The 13254-nt window shown below is 44.0% G+C and overlaps 1 protein-coding gene across 1 annotated transcript in view; it reads left to right on the top strand.

Moving 5' to 3' along the window:
* The window catches only part of LOC144692036 (NACHT, LRR and PYD domains-containing protein 3-like), a 132657-nt gene extending 126730 nt beyond the window's left edge, over positions 1 to 5927 (top strand). Inside the window, 1 exon segment of the mRNA XM_078560593.1 lies at positions 5653 to 5927. Coding sequence (XP_078416719.1) covers positions 5653 to 5927 — 275 coding nt within the window.
* Positions 5928 to 13254: the final 7327 nt, after the last annotated feature.

The following is a 13254-nucleotide window of genomic DNA, read 5'->3' as shown; positions in this document are numbered from 1 at the left end:
TTCTGCCGAAGTGTCGTGAGGACGCGAAACGTCAACTGTTTTCTTCTCCACCGATGCTGCCAGACCTGCTGAGTTTTTCCAGGTAATTCTGTTTTTGTTTTGGATTTCCAGCATCCGCAGTAGCTTTTAGCCTTTTGTTTTTATCACTTTGAATATCTTCTCTGTTGCGCATTCAACTTCCGTGAAAAATTCCCTATCTATTTTTCAATTTCAATGTCATCTTCTTGTAACAATCAAACCCCAATGGCTATATCACTTGCCTCAACAGCCAAATTAAATTTCTTGGCATAATTGGATTCTGCCAAAACTAGTCTCGAAGTTAAGACAGTTTTCAAATTCTCAAATGTCTTCTTAAACTCCAGTATCCATTGAATCTGCTCGTTCTTTTTAAATAGTTCAGTCAGTGCTAGAAATATGTGAAATTTGGGTACAATCTCGTAACTTAAATAGCTACGCAGACTCGAAACATCTCGGGCAAACTTTGTCAATCTCTCATAACACCTATTTAACTCCAGAATATACTCTTCCATGGACTGATGGTCTGTCATCGCAAATTATTCAAACGTTGACCACGCTGCGTAGATTTTCAACAAATCACCTTCAATATAAAACCTATCCACCAATTGCCATAGAAGAGTTAGTCCCTCCTCAGTGTCCAAACCAGCTCCAAAAATAATTGACTCCAAATCTTATTGTTTCCTGGTGCTGCCGAATTCAATGCGGTGCCCTTCTTCCTCTTGGAAAACGAGGTAACTCGAGTCCACATTTCCACCTCATTTTCCGCTGCTTCTAACGGTTCAAATTACCCAAAAAACAGTTGCAATCAATGGTTGAAAATTTGCTTCTGGCTTCACCATTTTTCACCAGAGATTTCCTCGAGCAAAGACTTCTGTCAGAAATAGATACAAAGAATGCTTATTCAGTTTACAGCCACTACAGCTCGACGTTCATTCTCTGGAACCATGGTACAATTTGATACTCATTCCCTGAGTAAAGGAGGAATATGGAGTCAGTCTTTCTTAACATTGGTTTAGTCACAAAACCCAGAGAACACAGGCACAAACTTAATTTTCTTTCCTTCCACATGGGTGGAAACCAATTCTTTTATATGCTTAATAATAATGCACCACCATTTCCCCAACTAATAACTGAACCTCTCACTTATAACTAGAGCAGGCGCTTCATGTGACAGGAATACAACATTAAGGATGATAACCGTATCTACTTCAGAATTGGTGTGCGGTCAAAGACAGGAGGGTGTGACTACCAGTAAGGCAAGTAACTGGACCCAGCAAGTAGCAATGGACGAGCCTCAGTCCTTGCGCTTCTCCAACAGGAAATAATTGCTTGCAGCTTACATAAAAGAGAGCAGTGACTACACCGTGGATGAACGCAGTCCTAAAGGGTCTCATTCAAGTAGGCAAAGTAAAGAATTGAAATGAGCTGTAGAAGAGGACAGCATAGTCAGGCGTATAGATACTAATCTTTGCAGCATGAGCTAAGAGCTGAAAGTCCTGCTGCCCGCAAAATGCCCGTTTTAAAGCTGGAGAGGAACCTGGAATGGGAGGGGGAGGATCCAATTGTTCTGATCCATGTGATATCTCCTTCTGTGGCGCAACATTAACTTTGCTTTCTTTTTCTGAATGATAACGCCCTTGTTAAGAGGCTTGGAGATTTCCGGTCCATTTCGCCCTTGGCAGCCAGTGATGGTGATATAGTGGTGAGCATAGCTCCCTTCTAAGTAATTCACCCAGGTTCGACTCTCGGCCGCCGCAGTCTGTTAGTTTCTAAACCCCTCAGATATGAAGTTCGCTGCTGAAATTGATCTGTTTCGGTGAAACTCTGTTACAAAAATACGAGCCGGTTTAATTTTTATAAAAAATATTTCCAACCTCCACTTCTCATCCATTTAAAATGTAACTCAGGTGAATTCCTTGTTGCTGATAATGAAGGCTTTTCCTGAACTGTATTATTGAGCAGGGAGAGAATTACTCCGATTTAGTAAAATTCGCCAATTATCTGAATTTTCCCCCCTGTTGCTTCCCATTTATTATTTGAATATGGATTCCTGCACAGGGATTGTTTTATTGTTCAAAAGGCGAGACACTGCTCAATTTGGGAATCTGAAATAATGACAGTATTTGCTGAAACACTCATCTGTGCTCCGACAGCATCTGTGGAGAGAGGAAGGGAGGATTCACACTTCAGGTCGATTGAAGTTTTAACGAATAGACCTGCTATCGAAGGGTCGAAATTGCCAGAGCGACTAAGTTCTTCCAGTATTTTCCATTTGAATCATGGAATAGCTAGAACACAGAAAGAGGCTATTCGGGCTGTCCAATCTGTGCTGGCCCTCTGAAGGTGCAATTCACCGAATGCTGCTCCCTGTAATCCTGAAATGTTTCACAATTCATCTGAGTGCTGATTGATTCTATCAATATCAGTCTCTGGCACTATCTGTGAATGTGGAATTGATTCTATCAATATCAGTCTCTGGCACTATCTGTGAGTGTGGAATTGATTCTGTCAATATCAGTCTCTGGCACTATCTGTGAGTGTGGAATTGATTCTGTAAATATCAGTCTCTGGTGCTACCTGCGATTGTGGGATTCATTCTATCAATGTCAGTCTCTGGTACTATCTGTGATTGTGAGATTAGTTGTGTAAATATCAGTCTCAATCACTACCTGTGAGTGTGGGATTGATTCTGTATCTGTCAATCTCTGACTCACGAACAATCAGCGTTCGGGTGGCACTAAATACCTCATGCGCAGATGTCTGCTGTAAATCAGCAACTAAAATCAAAATTTTCTGCAATTCACTTAGATCACTATCTTAGCAAAAGGATTGGATTGGGAAAAGATCACAGAACATTGAAAAGTGGTGGCTTGACCCTTTCCAAACCCCAATTTGGCATCATTCCCTGCAGGGGATTTGTTGTTCACTAGCCCATCTTCACTAAGCAATTCTGCAGAAACATGGGAGGAATGAGGGAGGTAGTGATTTGCTGGGACCACGCAATAGTTAATATCTGACAGGGAGACCCCCAGATTCATTTAATCGAAGTGAAACACTCCGTTACTGAGAGCAATACCTAGCAACCCGGACCTGCAAGACTGCAGAGATTACAACAGGGAAAAGGAGGTTAAATATGAGGCTTTGGATCACTCTCTGGCACTGACCCTGATTGTATGATTAATAATGTATTTTTCTCCGGTAAAATATCAGTGAGAAATGAGACAGCGTCTTCTACCTTTCCAATTGTATGTTCGTAAAACTGGATTGAACAATGTATTCTGCAGCCGATACTTTGCCTGACTGTCTGTGTCTCACTGCCTGAACTCACCCTGACTTTGTCTTTCACTCCGCCCTCTCTCCCTTTTCTCCCTTGCCCTATAAAACAATGTGGGATTCGCTTACTGAAGGGCCAGAGCACAACATTTGTATTTTTATATTAATTAAACATATTGCTGGCTGTGAATAATCTAATAATGTAAAATTATACCTGTCTTAATCCAGCCAGAGCTGTGATGCGTTTCAGCCCCTGAATCTGGGGAACAGACCCTGTGAGCAGAGCTGCGAAACTACAAATAACCCCGGAGAGTCCACAGCAGAGGCCGAGTGGAGTGGGAAGCCTATCTCAGGAACTGTCAATCTGGGGGCAGTTTGTCCTGTGAATGTGCAGATGTGAACATTGCGTCAGAGAGAGTGTGTGAAAGGGGCTGGCGGGTTAAAATAATGTCCCCCTGTGTTTCTGTGTCCGCTCTCAGCACCTGATTTCTGTGCCCCTCTTGTGTGAAACAAAGTGATTTCCCTGTCATAGGATCATTCTGCTCTGAAGTGAGAATTAAACGGGAAGATTGAGTTGATTTTGAGATTTCAGTCGAAAAGAAAAGAACGTGTCAGTGAATGGATGAGACAGTGTGACCAGTGCAGAAGTGAAAGAGTTTTAAAACTAAACTAAGGCTTTTTCAGCGAATGAGGCCTTTTTCAAGAGCAACAATTCTGTCACTCTGGACTGTCCGAATTTCAATGGCTTTGGACAGTTTAACAGCAGTAAGGAACAAAATCTTTCATGCAGTAGGACACCCAGATCCCTCTGTAACTCCGAGCTCTGCAATCTCTCATCGTTTATAATATGTGCCCCTTTTTTGTTTGTCCTGCCAAAATTGTCAAACTCACATTTTCCTACTTAACACCCCATTTGCCATCTCTTTGTCCAATCACGTAACCTATCTACATCCTTCTGTCCCCTTCACAACTAACTTTCTTACATCCATTTGTGTGATCCGTACTTCCCCATCTACTTTGACGGTTGTTCAAGTCTTATTTGTCGCTTTTAGAAATGTTTCTGTTCAGGGATTGTTGTGAATGGGGAGTTATTCCTGCCTGGTAAGGTTTGAAAGTGATAGCAGAGTGAATCACCATCAATAAAGGATTTTAAAACATAAAAATTTCAACAAGGTCCATTCTCCTGCCTTCTCCCCGCATCCCTGCGCATTGATGGTTTCCCAACCATCATCTAACCCCCTCCTGCTCTGGAGAGGAAGTGGGAATGCAGCCTGTGTCTGGGATGGTCAGTATTAGAGGAATGGCCTCTTATCCTCACAGACATACAGAAGTGGTCACATTAATAATCCATTGTGTGGTCCAGAGGCATCTCCCTCAGTACCTGCTGCTCCCAGGGGCATTTCCACTTCCTGTGCTGGTGTGGGCCACATTTCTGCTTGTGATCAGTAGGTGCAGCAGCTCCATGTGGATCGGGAGTGATTGAGGCCGAGAATGCGGGTGGCTGGAGCCTATAGTGGAGCTTCTGGGGAAGGGGTGGGCAGGTCAGCATGGAAATGGGGAGGGGGGAGCCAGGCCTGCACGAATATAGGGGGTGGGAGAATGGCGGCAAGGACAGCATGGAGTTGGTTTAGAGGGTCCGGCGGCGAGGGGGAGGGGGTTGTGGGGGCAGGGATCACAGGTGAGACGGGGGGAAAAACAGGCTTGAGGCAAACATCGTGGTTTTTTCGGATTTTCTTAGAAATAAATGCTCCGTTAACCTGATACTTCAAGGTAAGATAATTCTCTGCTTTTAACTTGGAATGTGATCTTTAGGGAGACGGGGCACATGGCTACTGCAGTTTGGAACCTCCTGCACACGATGAGACGGTTGGTAATGCAGCCCTCGGCCTTGTGCAGAGTCAGCCTGCATTGTGCATCCTGGGCTAGAACTTGGACTCCCTGCTTTCGGGATGCAGAGCGAAAAAAATAATGACCACAGGCCAGTCCTTACCACAAAGGGGCCTGAAAAACCTCCAGCACATTCTGGAGATGTTCCTCGCTACATGTTTTTGTCTCAAATGTAGGGGCCTCTTCAAATGTTGCTCGAACTTTCTTCAAACATTATAAAAGTTTGTAACATTTCTCAGTACTATCCCCGGACAGAGAGAGATGTTTTCTTCAACAAAGTTTACAGTGGACAGACTTTCCCAGTCAAGAGTAGACAGATTGTGTTCACCCGCTTGAAGTCTAATAATTACATCCAGCTAAAAATGGCCTAGAAACATTTGCATTCCAACAGAGGTCACAAAAATCGGTACAGTCACCCCAATTCTTGTCATGAAGTGTTCCCAGATGTTTTTGTTTCCCGCCACTAATTTTCAGTACTTTCTGTCATTGACAATTCTCACTCCATCAGCTGGTTCTTACCACACTTCTCCGCTTTTATTATCACCCGCATCGGCCATATCAGGACCTCTTGTACGGACATCAGTGACCTTATTGCTGCCGAACACTCGGCGCCCCCGGCAGATCCAGCCGCAGCGACCCGAAAGGTCTGTCTGGTTTTCTGGATCGCGGAGCTGCTGACCAGGATTGAGCCGCTGTCTGCCGTGAGCGAGCAGAAGGATCGAGAGGAATGTTGGACGGGCCCGGACTAATGGAAGGGAAGAGGGAAGTTCATCGGGAAAACTTTGAAAGTAGGTGGTAGGATTTTTATTTTCTTCTGTTGTAACACACAGAAGGTGAACTTCAGCCCATTTGACAGGGGGAAACTAAACAAATGAATAGGCCTGGGAACATACCAAACAAGTTAGAACGTAAAGCTGACCAGAAAATTGTTTAAAATTCAGTCTGCACAATTGTTTCTTCAATACTTCCGTTTAGCCGAGTGTCTACAGCTCAAAGTTGATCATTTCGTAATGAACTCAGACACATGATTTATGTTTTGTCTGCACAGCGCAGCCCAAGGCAGTGACCATTGCACTGTTACAGATTCAAATACTAATATCTGTGAGAAGCGTGATACAAAGAATCTTTTAGTCAATCATATTGATTGTGAGGTGACTGATTTCTAAGACATTCCAATATTAATTTTGCAGAGTTAAGGAAGGAGCTGTTGACCTGCAGCTGGACGCTGCTGTTGACCGGGCTGCAGGAGCGAGCGCAGAGTAGGTGAAGAATGCGAAGTCCAAGGGCAGTGTGCAACCTCCTGCCGCTGGTCACCATGGCAATGGGAGTGGCCCTCCAAAGGGAAAGGGAAAACAGTGTCATTCACCCGAGCCTAGGTTGGAGACTAGCCGACTGCTGTTTGCAGGGATATTGGCCAAGCTGGAGGATGAGGAGGAGGAAGAACCACCTACAGCCAGAACCGTGTCAACCACCACCAGAGGAACCGAGCAATGATCAGCATTGATGATAACGGGCACTGCACACAGTGCCAGTGGAAAGGAGCCTAGTGAGCCAGCCAGAGGGAAGGGGGCAAGGCAGCATGAGGCTGAGGCTCAACGTTTACCCCCAGTCAGAGTGAAAACAGCCACATCAGGCCAATGAGACACAGAGCCGGTCACCAGCTGCATTCACAGCCACAAAAGGCTGAGCGTCACTTGTTAACAACTGAACGTACATGGGTGCGAAATGGACAAGGACCGCCCAGCATCACAGATCCAACACCACTTTACCCACCTCCATACATACCAGGGGTCAGACTCCGAGGTGTGGCAGATGGACAAACACACTTGGCCCTACGAGAGACTCTGGGTGAAATGGAAGCCCTGAGGCAGGAGAATCGTAACTTGCGTACAGAGAGCGAGAGGCGGCGGTCTCAATGAAGCAGTTGGATAAGGACACAGCACTACAGTGTGTGATTGCTGCACATTATGATGTATTGTTTGAGGGACCTGAAAAAGGTGTTCTGTGAACTTGGAACTGACCACTCCTAACCCAGATAGAGATTTGCAATTGGATGTCATGCAATTAATGTGTATCCCTCCTGCCCCCACTTTAACCATCCCCTCCCCATAATTGCTGAATTTATAGCCCTTCGATTCCTCTGGGTAGACATACAGTATAATCTGTGACTTTACTCTTTCCATTGAAGCTGTGAACCCTGGAAAGCTGCAGGTCATGCGGCACATTGTTTCTCCCTTGGAGAGTAATGCTGGGTCCGACAGCAGGCCTGAAGGTGAAAAGGGGCTGAGTACTTGTGGAACTCTCTCTCCGTTACGTGAACTTAGGTCACACTGAGAGGTCACATCATGCCCTCATCCCTGACTTTCCCGTGAACATGCTGACAAGCAGTGGGTCAGACACACCAGGGCTTATGCCAATTGGATGGCATCTCTCTCTTGTAATGCAACTGGATTAGTAATCTAATCAATCAAAAGTAAATTGTCATCTAAACAATTCGAGCCAGACTGAAGTCCTTACAAACAGTTTCTGCCACAAACATTGGACTGGAGCTCACCGACAGCCCGCCATACAAATGTGTTCTGTACCCTCCTGACACAGATATCGAGCTCAAAATGAATCGCATCTGGAATACTGTAAGCAACAGTCATCTACATGACTATAATACAGTTATTCATCGTATTTATATTATATATAGTGTTCTCATAAATACGACTCACTCAAACGAGAATAATTGTAAAAACAATCAATTATATATAAAACCGCAAAGTGCAATTGTGAAAATGTGTGAGAGAAGGGCAGGTAACGATCGATATTTGGTGAGAGAGAGAGAGAGTCACCCATTGGTTCCAGAGAAGTGGAGGATTGAAAATGTTACATCCAAATTCAAAAAAAATGGGAGAAATGTTAAACTGCCCATTGCCGGCCAGCCTGTTTCACGCCAATGGCGGGGAAGCTTAGACAAACAATAATCCTGAAATAAATAAATAAATTGAAATAGAGAAATAAATCGGAAGCCTGGCGATCGCCGACAATGGCAGCTTTCCCGGAGGTTTAGTGTGAGTATTAAATGCGCAGATTTCACTATCGGCACATTTTCTCATTGAGAAATGAAGCCACTAGTCTCACGAGGAATTCTTCACGTTATAATTGTCCTGACCACGGGGCAGCTCAATTTCTATTATTCAACAATTATGTCAATTTTTGGGTTATTAAGCATTAAAAATCCATATTGGAATTGAAACACAGTGAGTTCACTGAGATAAGGTATCCTTTCATCCTCGCCTCTGAGGTAACTGAAGGAAGGCGGCACCCTTACAGTACCACATTGAACCACATCTTCAGTTTCATTTGTGAATGCGAGAAGCTAACCCTCGGTTTCTTTACTTTGGTTACCTTGGTAAAAGGCTATGGACCAAGTGCTGGTAAATGCGGTTAGGTAGGTAGGTCAGGCGCTTCTCACGTGTCAGTGCAGACTCGATGGGCCGAAGGGCCTCTTCTGCACTGTGATTCTGTGAAAATCTGAAAGATGGTGAATGCCATTCATATTCCGCTCTCTTCCTCCTCGCCAATCTTTCGTTTTCTTTTACTGTAACTCTGTTTTCCCCTTGAACTCTCTCCTAAACCTCTTCAATTTCTGTCACTAAACCGCAGCTCAGCCCCTACATTTAATCCACTGACTGTCCCTTTACTGAAGTATTTCCTCATGATGGCAGGAGGGATGCGGTACATTTATTTTATAACTGTGAACGGGTAAGATCAGTCCATAAACTATTGCCGCTGACCCAGGGTCACAGTCAAAGAATTAAAGCCAGAGATTTCCCAGCGGGATTTAGAAAATAATTCTACACACAAAGGAAGCTGGAATTTCTATACTTGGCAATAAATGTTTCACCCGTTGTTTATTTGAAATCTGAGATTAAAAGAGTTTTCTTAAATGAGGTTATTAAGAAATATGAGGGAAAGGCGAAAATATGGAGGTAGTTACCAAACAAACAGAAAAGCAGAACATGCTCCAGCGAATAAAGGGTCTGAACAAGTGTAAAGGTGGAGGAACAGCTCCTGACCTTGCAACTGGGTATGATAGAGCATTCTGGACTCAACACTGAGTTCAACAACTTTAGATCAGGACATCTGCCTCAATATTCTTCGGTCACGTTTCTTTCTTTACTCCTTCATGTTACATTCGGACCGTTGCTTAGCGGCAATTCACAAACTCAGATGGACACCTCTTTTTTAATTGCTTTCCGACAGCCACTGCAATTTGTTTGTAACCATGGAAACTCTCTCCCTGCTTTCCACCCTCATTGTCATGTGTCTTTTGTACATCCCACCTGCTCCCGCACTCCACTGGTTTAACCCCTGTCACATTTACATCTTTCTTCCATTTTGAAAAAAAAATCATCGACCTGAACAGTTCGCCTATTTTCTCCACAGATGCTGTATGAACTGTTGAATATTTCCACAATTTTCTGTTAATTTCGGTTTTCCAGTGTCTGTACTGTTTCCTTTTCAATCTGAAGGCATTTTGGAAAAAATCTTGAACGCCATTCATGTTCCTCTCACTTTCTTCTTCGCCAATCTTTCAGCTTTCTAGCTCCTCAACTCTGTTTGCCTCTTGAGCTTCGTCCGAACGCCCCTCAATTCCGGACACTAAAACACAGCTCAGTCCCTATGTTGAACACTCTGGCTATCTCTGTAACGAATCCGCCCCCGTGATTATTGCACTGATTTGCTCCAAAATTTTGGAATGCTAAGGTAAAAATAAAATCAATCCAAGACCTATTTCAGTGTCCTGGGAATCTCGGATTAAGGTCCACAGTGAAAATATTCAAGGCAGGGATTCCAGCATGGAAATTAGGAAACAATTCTATGCACAAAGATTCCCAGAACTTCAGAACTCTCTACAGTACAAGGAAATTAATGCTTGATCGATGGTTGTATTTTAAATCTAAGAATGTAAGATCTTTGTTAGAGGATATTAAGGGCTGTGGGGCAAAGGCGAGCATATGGTGATAGTCACCAATCAGCCAGAACATCATTGAACATGTTCTAGGGACTAAATGGCCTCAACAGCAACAAACTTCGAGGGACAACAGATCAACTTCCAACTGGGTAATCTGCAGCCTTCTGCTCTCAACATTGAGTTCAACAAATTTAGATTCTAATATCTGCCTCAATGTTGTTTCGAGAGTGTATTATTTTTCTTATTGCCGGTTTGGTTTGTGACGTTTCTTTCTTTATTCTCCATGTTACATTTGGGCCGTTGCTATGCTGCCACTCCCATCTCACCTGGACACACCTTGTCTTTCCTTATTATACTCCCATCACCTGGACAAACCTTTTCTTTCCTTATTATACTCCCATCACCTGGACACACCTTTTCTTTCCTTATTATACTCCCATCACCTGGACACTCCTTTTCTTTCCTTATTATACTCCCATCACCTGGACACACCTTTTCTTTCCTTATTATACTCCCACAACCACAAAAGCTCGGAAACGTTACAACCAGGAGAAGGTCATTCGATCCATCGTGTCTGAATGAGCAATTCACTCAGTGCCATTCCCCGTCTTCTCCCCGTATGGACGGTCTTCCTTTCGAGAAAACAGTCTCACTCCCTTCTTTATGCTTCCCTCGAACCTACCTTCACCACACTGTCAGGCGTCAGGCGGTGCATTCCAGAACTTAACCACTTTCTGCGAGAAAAAAATGTGTTTTTTTCGTCGTGTCTCTTTTGCTTTATTTCAAACAACTACTTTAAAGCTGCGCTAGCTCGAACTTGATCATTTCACGGATGGGAACACTTGCTTCCCATCCAACCTTTCCAGACCTTTCGCGATCTTCAATCCCTCTAGCAAATCTCCTCTCAACCTTCCTTTCTCCCAAAGGAATCAGTCCTAACTTCTCCAATCTATCTTCACAACTGAAGCTCCTCATCCTAGGAAACATTCTCGTGAACATTTTCTGCCTTCCTTCCAACATCCTTCACATTTTCACATCCTTCCAAAAGGGAAGCGCCCAGAACCGGGCGGGATGCACCAGCTGAGGCTGAACCAGAGCCTTCTATATATCTTGTTTATCTTATTCCCATTACAACACACTATGAGTTTTAGTGCAGTGAAAACCATTGCCTCCTGCCCTGTCAGACAATCACTTTCGAAGTGACCCCATAAACATCGGATCAGACCTAAGCTGTGCAGGCCTTCCAGATCCAGTTGTGAATAGTGGTGGACAATTAAACACTGACTGGACAAGGATGCTCCACAAATAAATGATGGACTTACCAGCGGTTTTCACATCCATGAAGCAACAATAAAAAAACTGTCAATATATTCCGGGAATGGCAGCAATCCTACCCCGGGGTCCAATTCCAGTCACTGTTGAAAGGGTTCCATAGTGGCCCAATCCGCTTCTTCGACACTTTGACGGATACCACAAGGCCACCCTCTGTTTCACTCAGATTCATGTCAAGGACAGTTTCCAGTTGGCATGAAACAGGGGAACAAACTTTATTGAAATAAATTGTAGTTGATGGAGATGCCTTTAAAGCCTTGGTTTTTTGCCAGAATTACTTCTCAAACCCCTTGAGACATTCGTGGATTAATCCGTATTATCCCTGTTTGTGAAGGTGTGTGCGCCGGATCAAGGTCAAAGAGCAAAAGAAAATCGGATGTCCTCTGTAACTTCTGCTCTAACCCAGAAACGGTTATCATTCGATTAACCAGACAAACCCGTTAATTCATTAGAATGATCTGAAGAGGAAGAGATGCTTCAGCACAACTGTGCGCGCTCGCTTTAAAGGGAATTTCGATCCTATTGTTCTTCTTTATATTCACATGTCTAAATGCTTCCCTCTGACTTAAAAATGTTCAGCTCTTTGCCTGGTTAATTTGAAAAAAAAGCAAAAGCCCCATTGAAATAGAACTCAGCATTGCCTGCATTACTGATACAAGATATCACGCACCAAACCACAGCGCAAAGTCATAAACGACACCAGGCTGCGATGTTTTGAACCATATTCCACTATTTGGTGTAAACTCATTGGGAATTCTTCATCTGCTATGGGGCTGGGTGGCAGCGAGAATTGAGAATTTTCAGGAAGGGAAATTAAGGCAGATATTCATCCAGGAAGTTCTGGAATGTTTGAGAAGCCGGGAGACACAGGATACACCTGCTCCTATTTCTCATCTTCTTACAGACACCACACAGAGGAATCACCAGGGTTATATCGAACTTGGAGTGGAAGCAGTGCTGATTCACCAGTGGGATTCCGGAGTTCAGTAGTTTACTTTTGGAGTTCAAGTTTCCTAATCCTAGATTCGTGGAATCATAGAATGGGCTGTCTGGCCCATCGTGTCTGTGCTGGCTCTTTGCAGGAGAAATTATTCTACTATCATTTCCCCGCTTTTTCCCTGATCCCTGCACACTTTTTTTTTCTTTTCAGGGATTCAATTTTTCCTATTCCCTTGATGAATAGAGTGTATTTTTTCCTTCTTCATTATGTCTGTCTTCAGTACTTTCCCCTTCACAGGTGAGATGAGAGTGGCTGACCTCGATATCAAGACAGCTTTTGTCCGAGTGCAACGTCTAGGATCCTGAGCACAACAGGAGTTAATGGGAAGCAGGGAGAAAACGCTCCGCTGGTTGGAGTCATAACCACCACAAAGGTAAGTTGTTGTTGGAGGTCAATCATCTAAGTTACAGGACATCACTGCAGGAGTTCCTCAGTGTAGACACCTCGGCCTAAACACCTTCAGCTGCTTCATCAATGACGTTCCCTCCATCATAAGGCCAGAAGTGCGGATGTTCACTGATGATGGCACAATGTTCAGCACCATTCGAAAATCCTCACACACTGAAGCAGTCCATGTCCAAATGCATCAAGACCAGGACAATATCCAGGCTTGGGTTGACAAGTAGCAAGTAACATTCGTGCCGCACAAGCGCCAGGCAATGACCATCTCCAACAAGAGAGGATCTAGTCATTGCTCCCTGAGTCCAATGGCATTGTCATTACTGTTTCTCTCATGATCAAAATTCTGGGATAGCATTGACCAGAAACTGAACTGGACTAG

Source organism: Cetorhinus maximus, chromosome 16, assembly GCF_964194155.1.
Source record: "Cetorhinus maximus chromosome 16, sCetMax3.hap1.1, whole genome shotgun sequence".
Taxonomy (NCBI): domain Eukaryota; kingdom Metazoa; phylum Chordata; class Chondrichthyes; order Lamniformes; family Cetorhinidae; genus Cetorhinus; species Cetorhinus maximus.
Note: the sequence above shows the minus strand (reverse complement) of the source record. Positions and strands in the feature narration are given on the sequence as shown.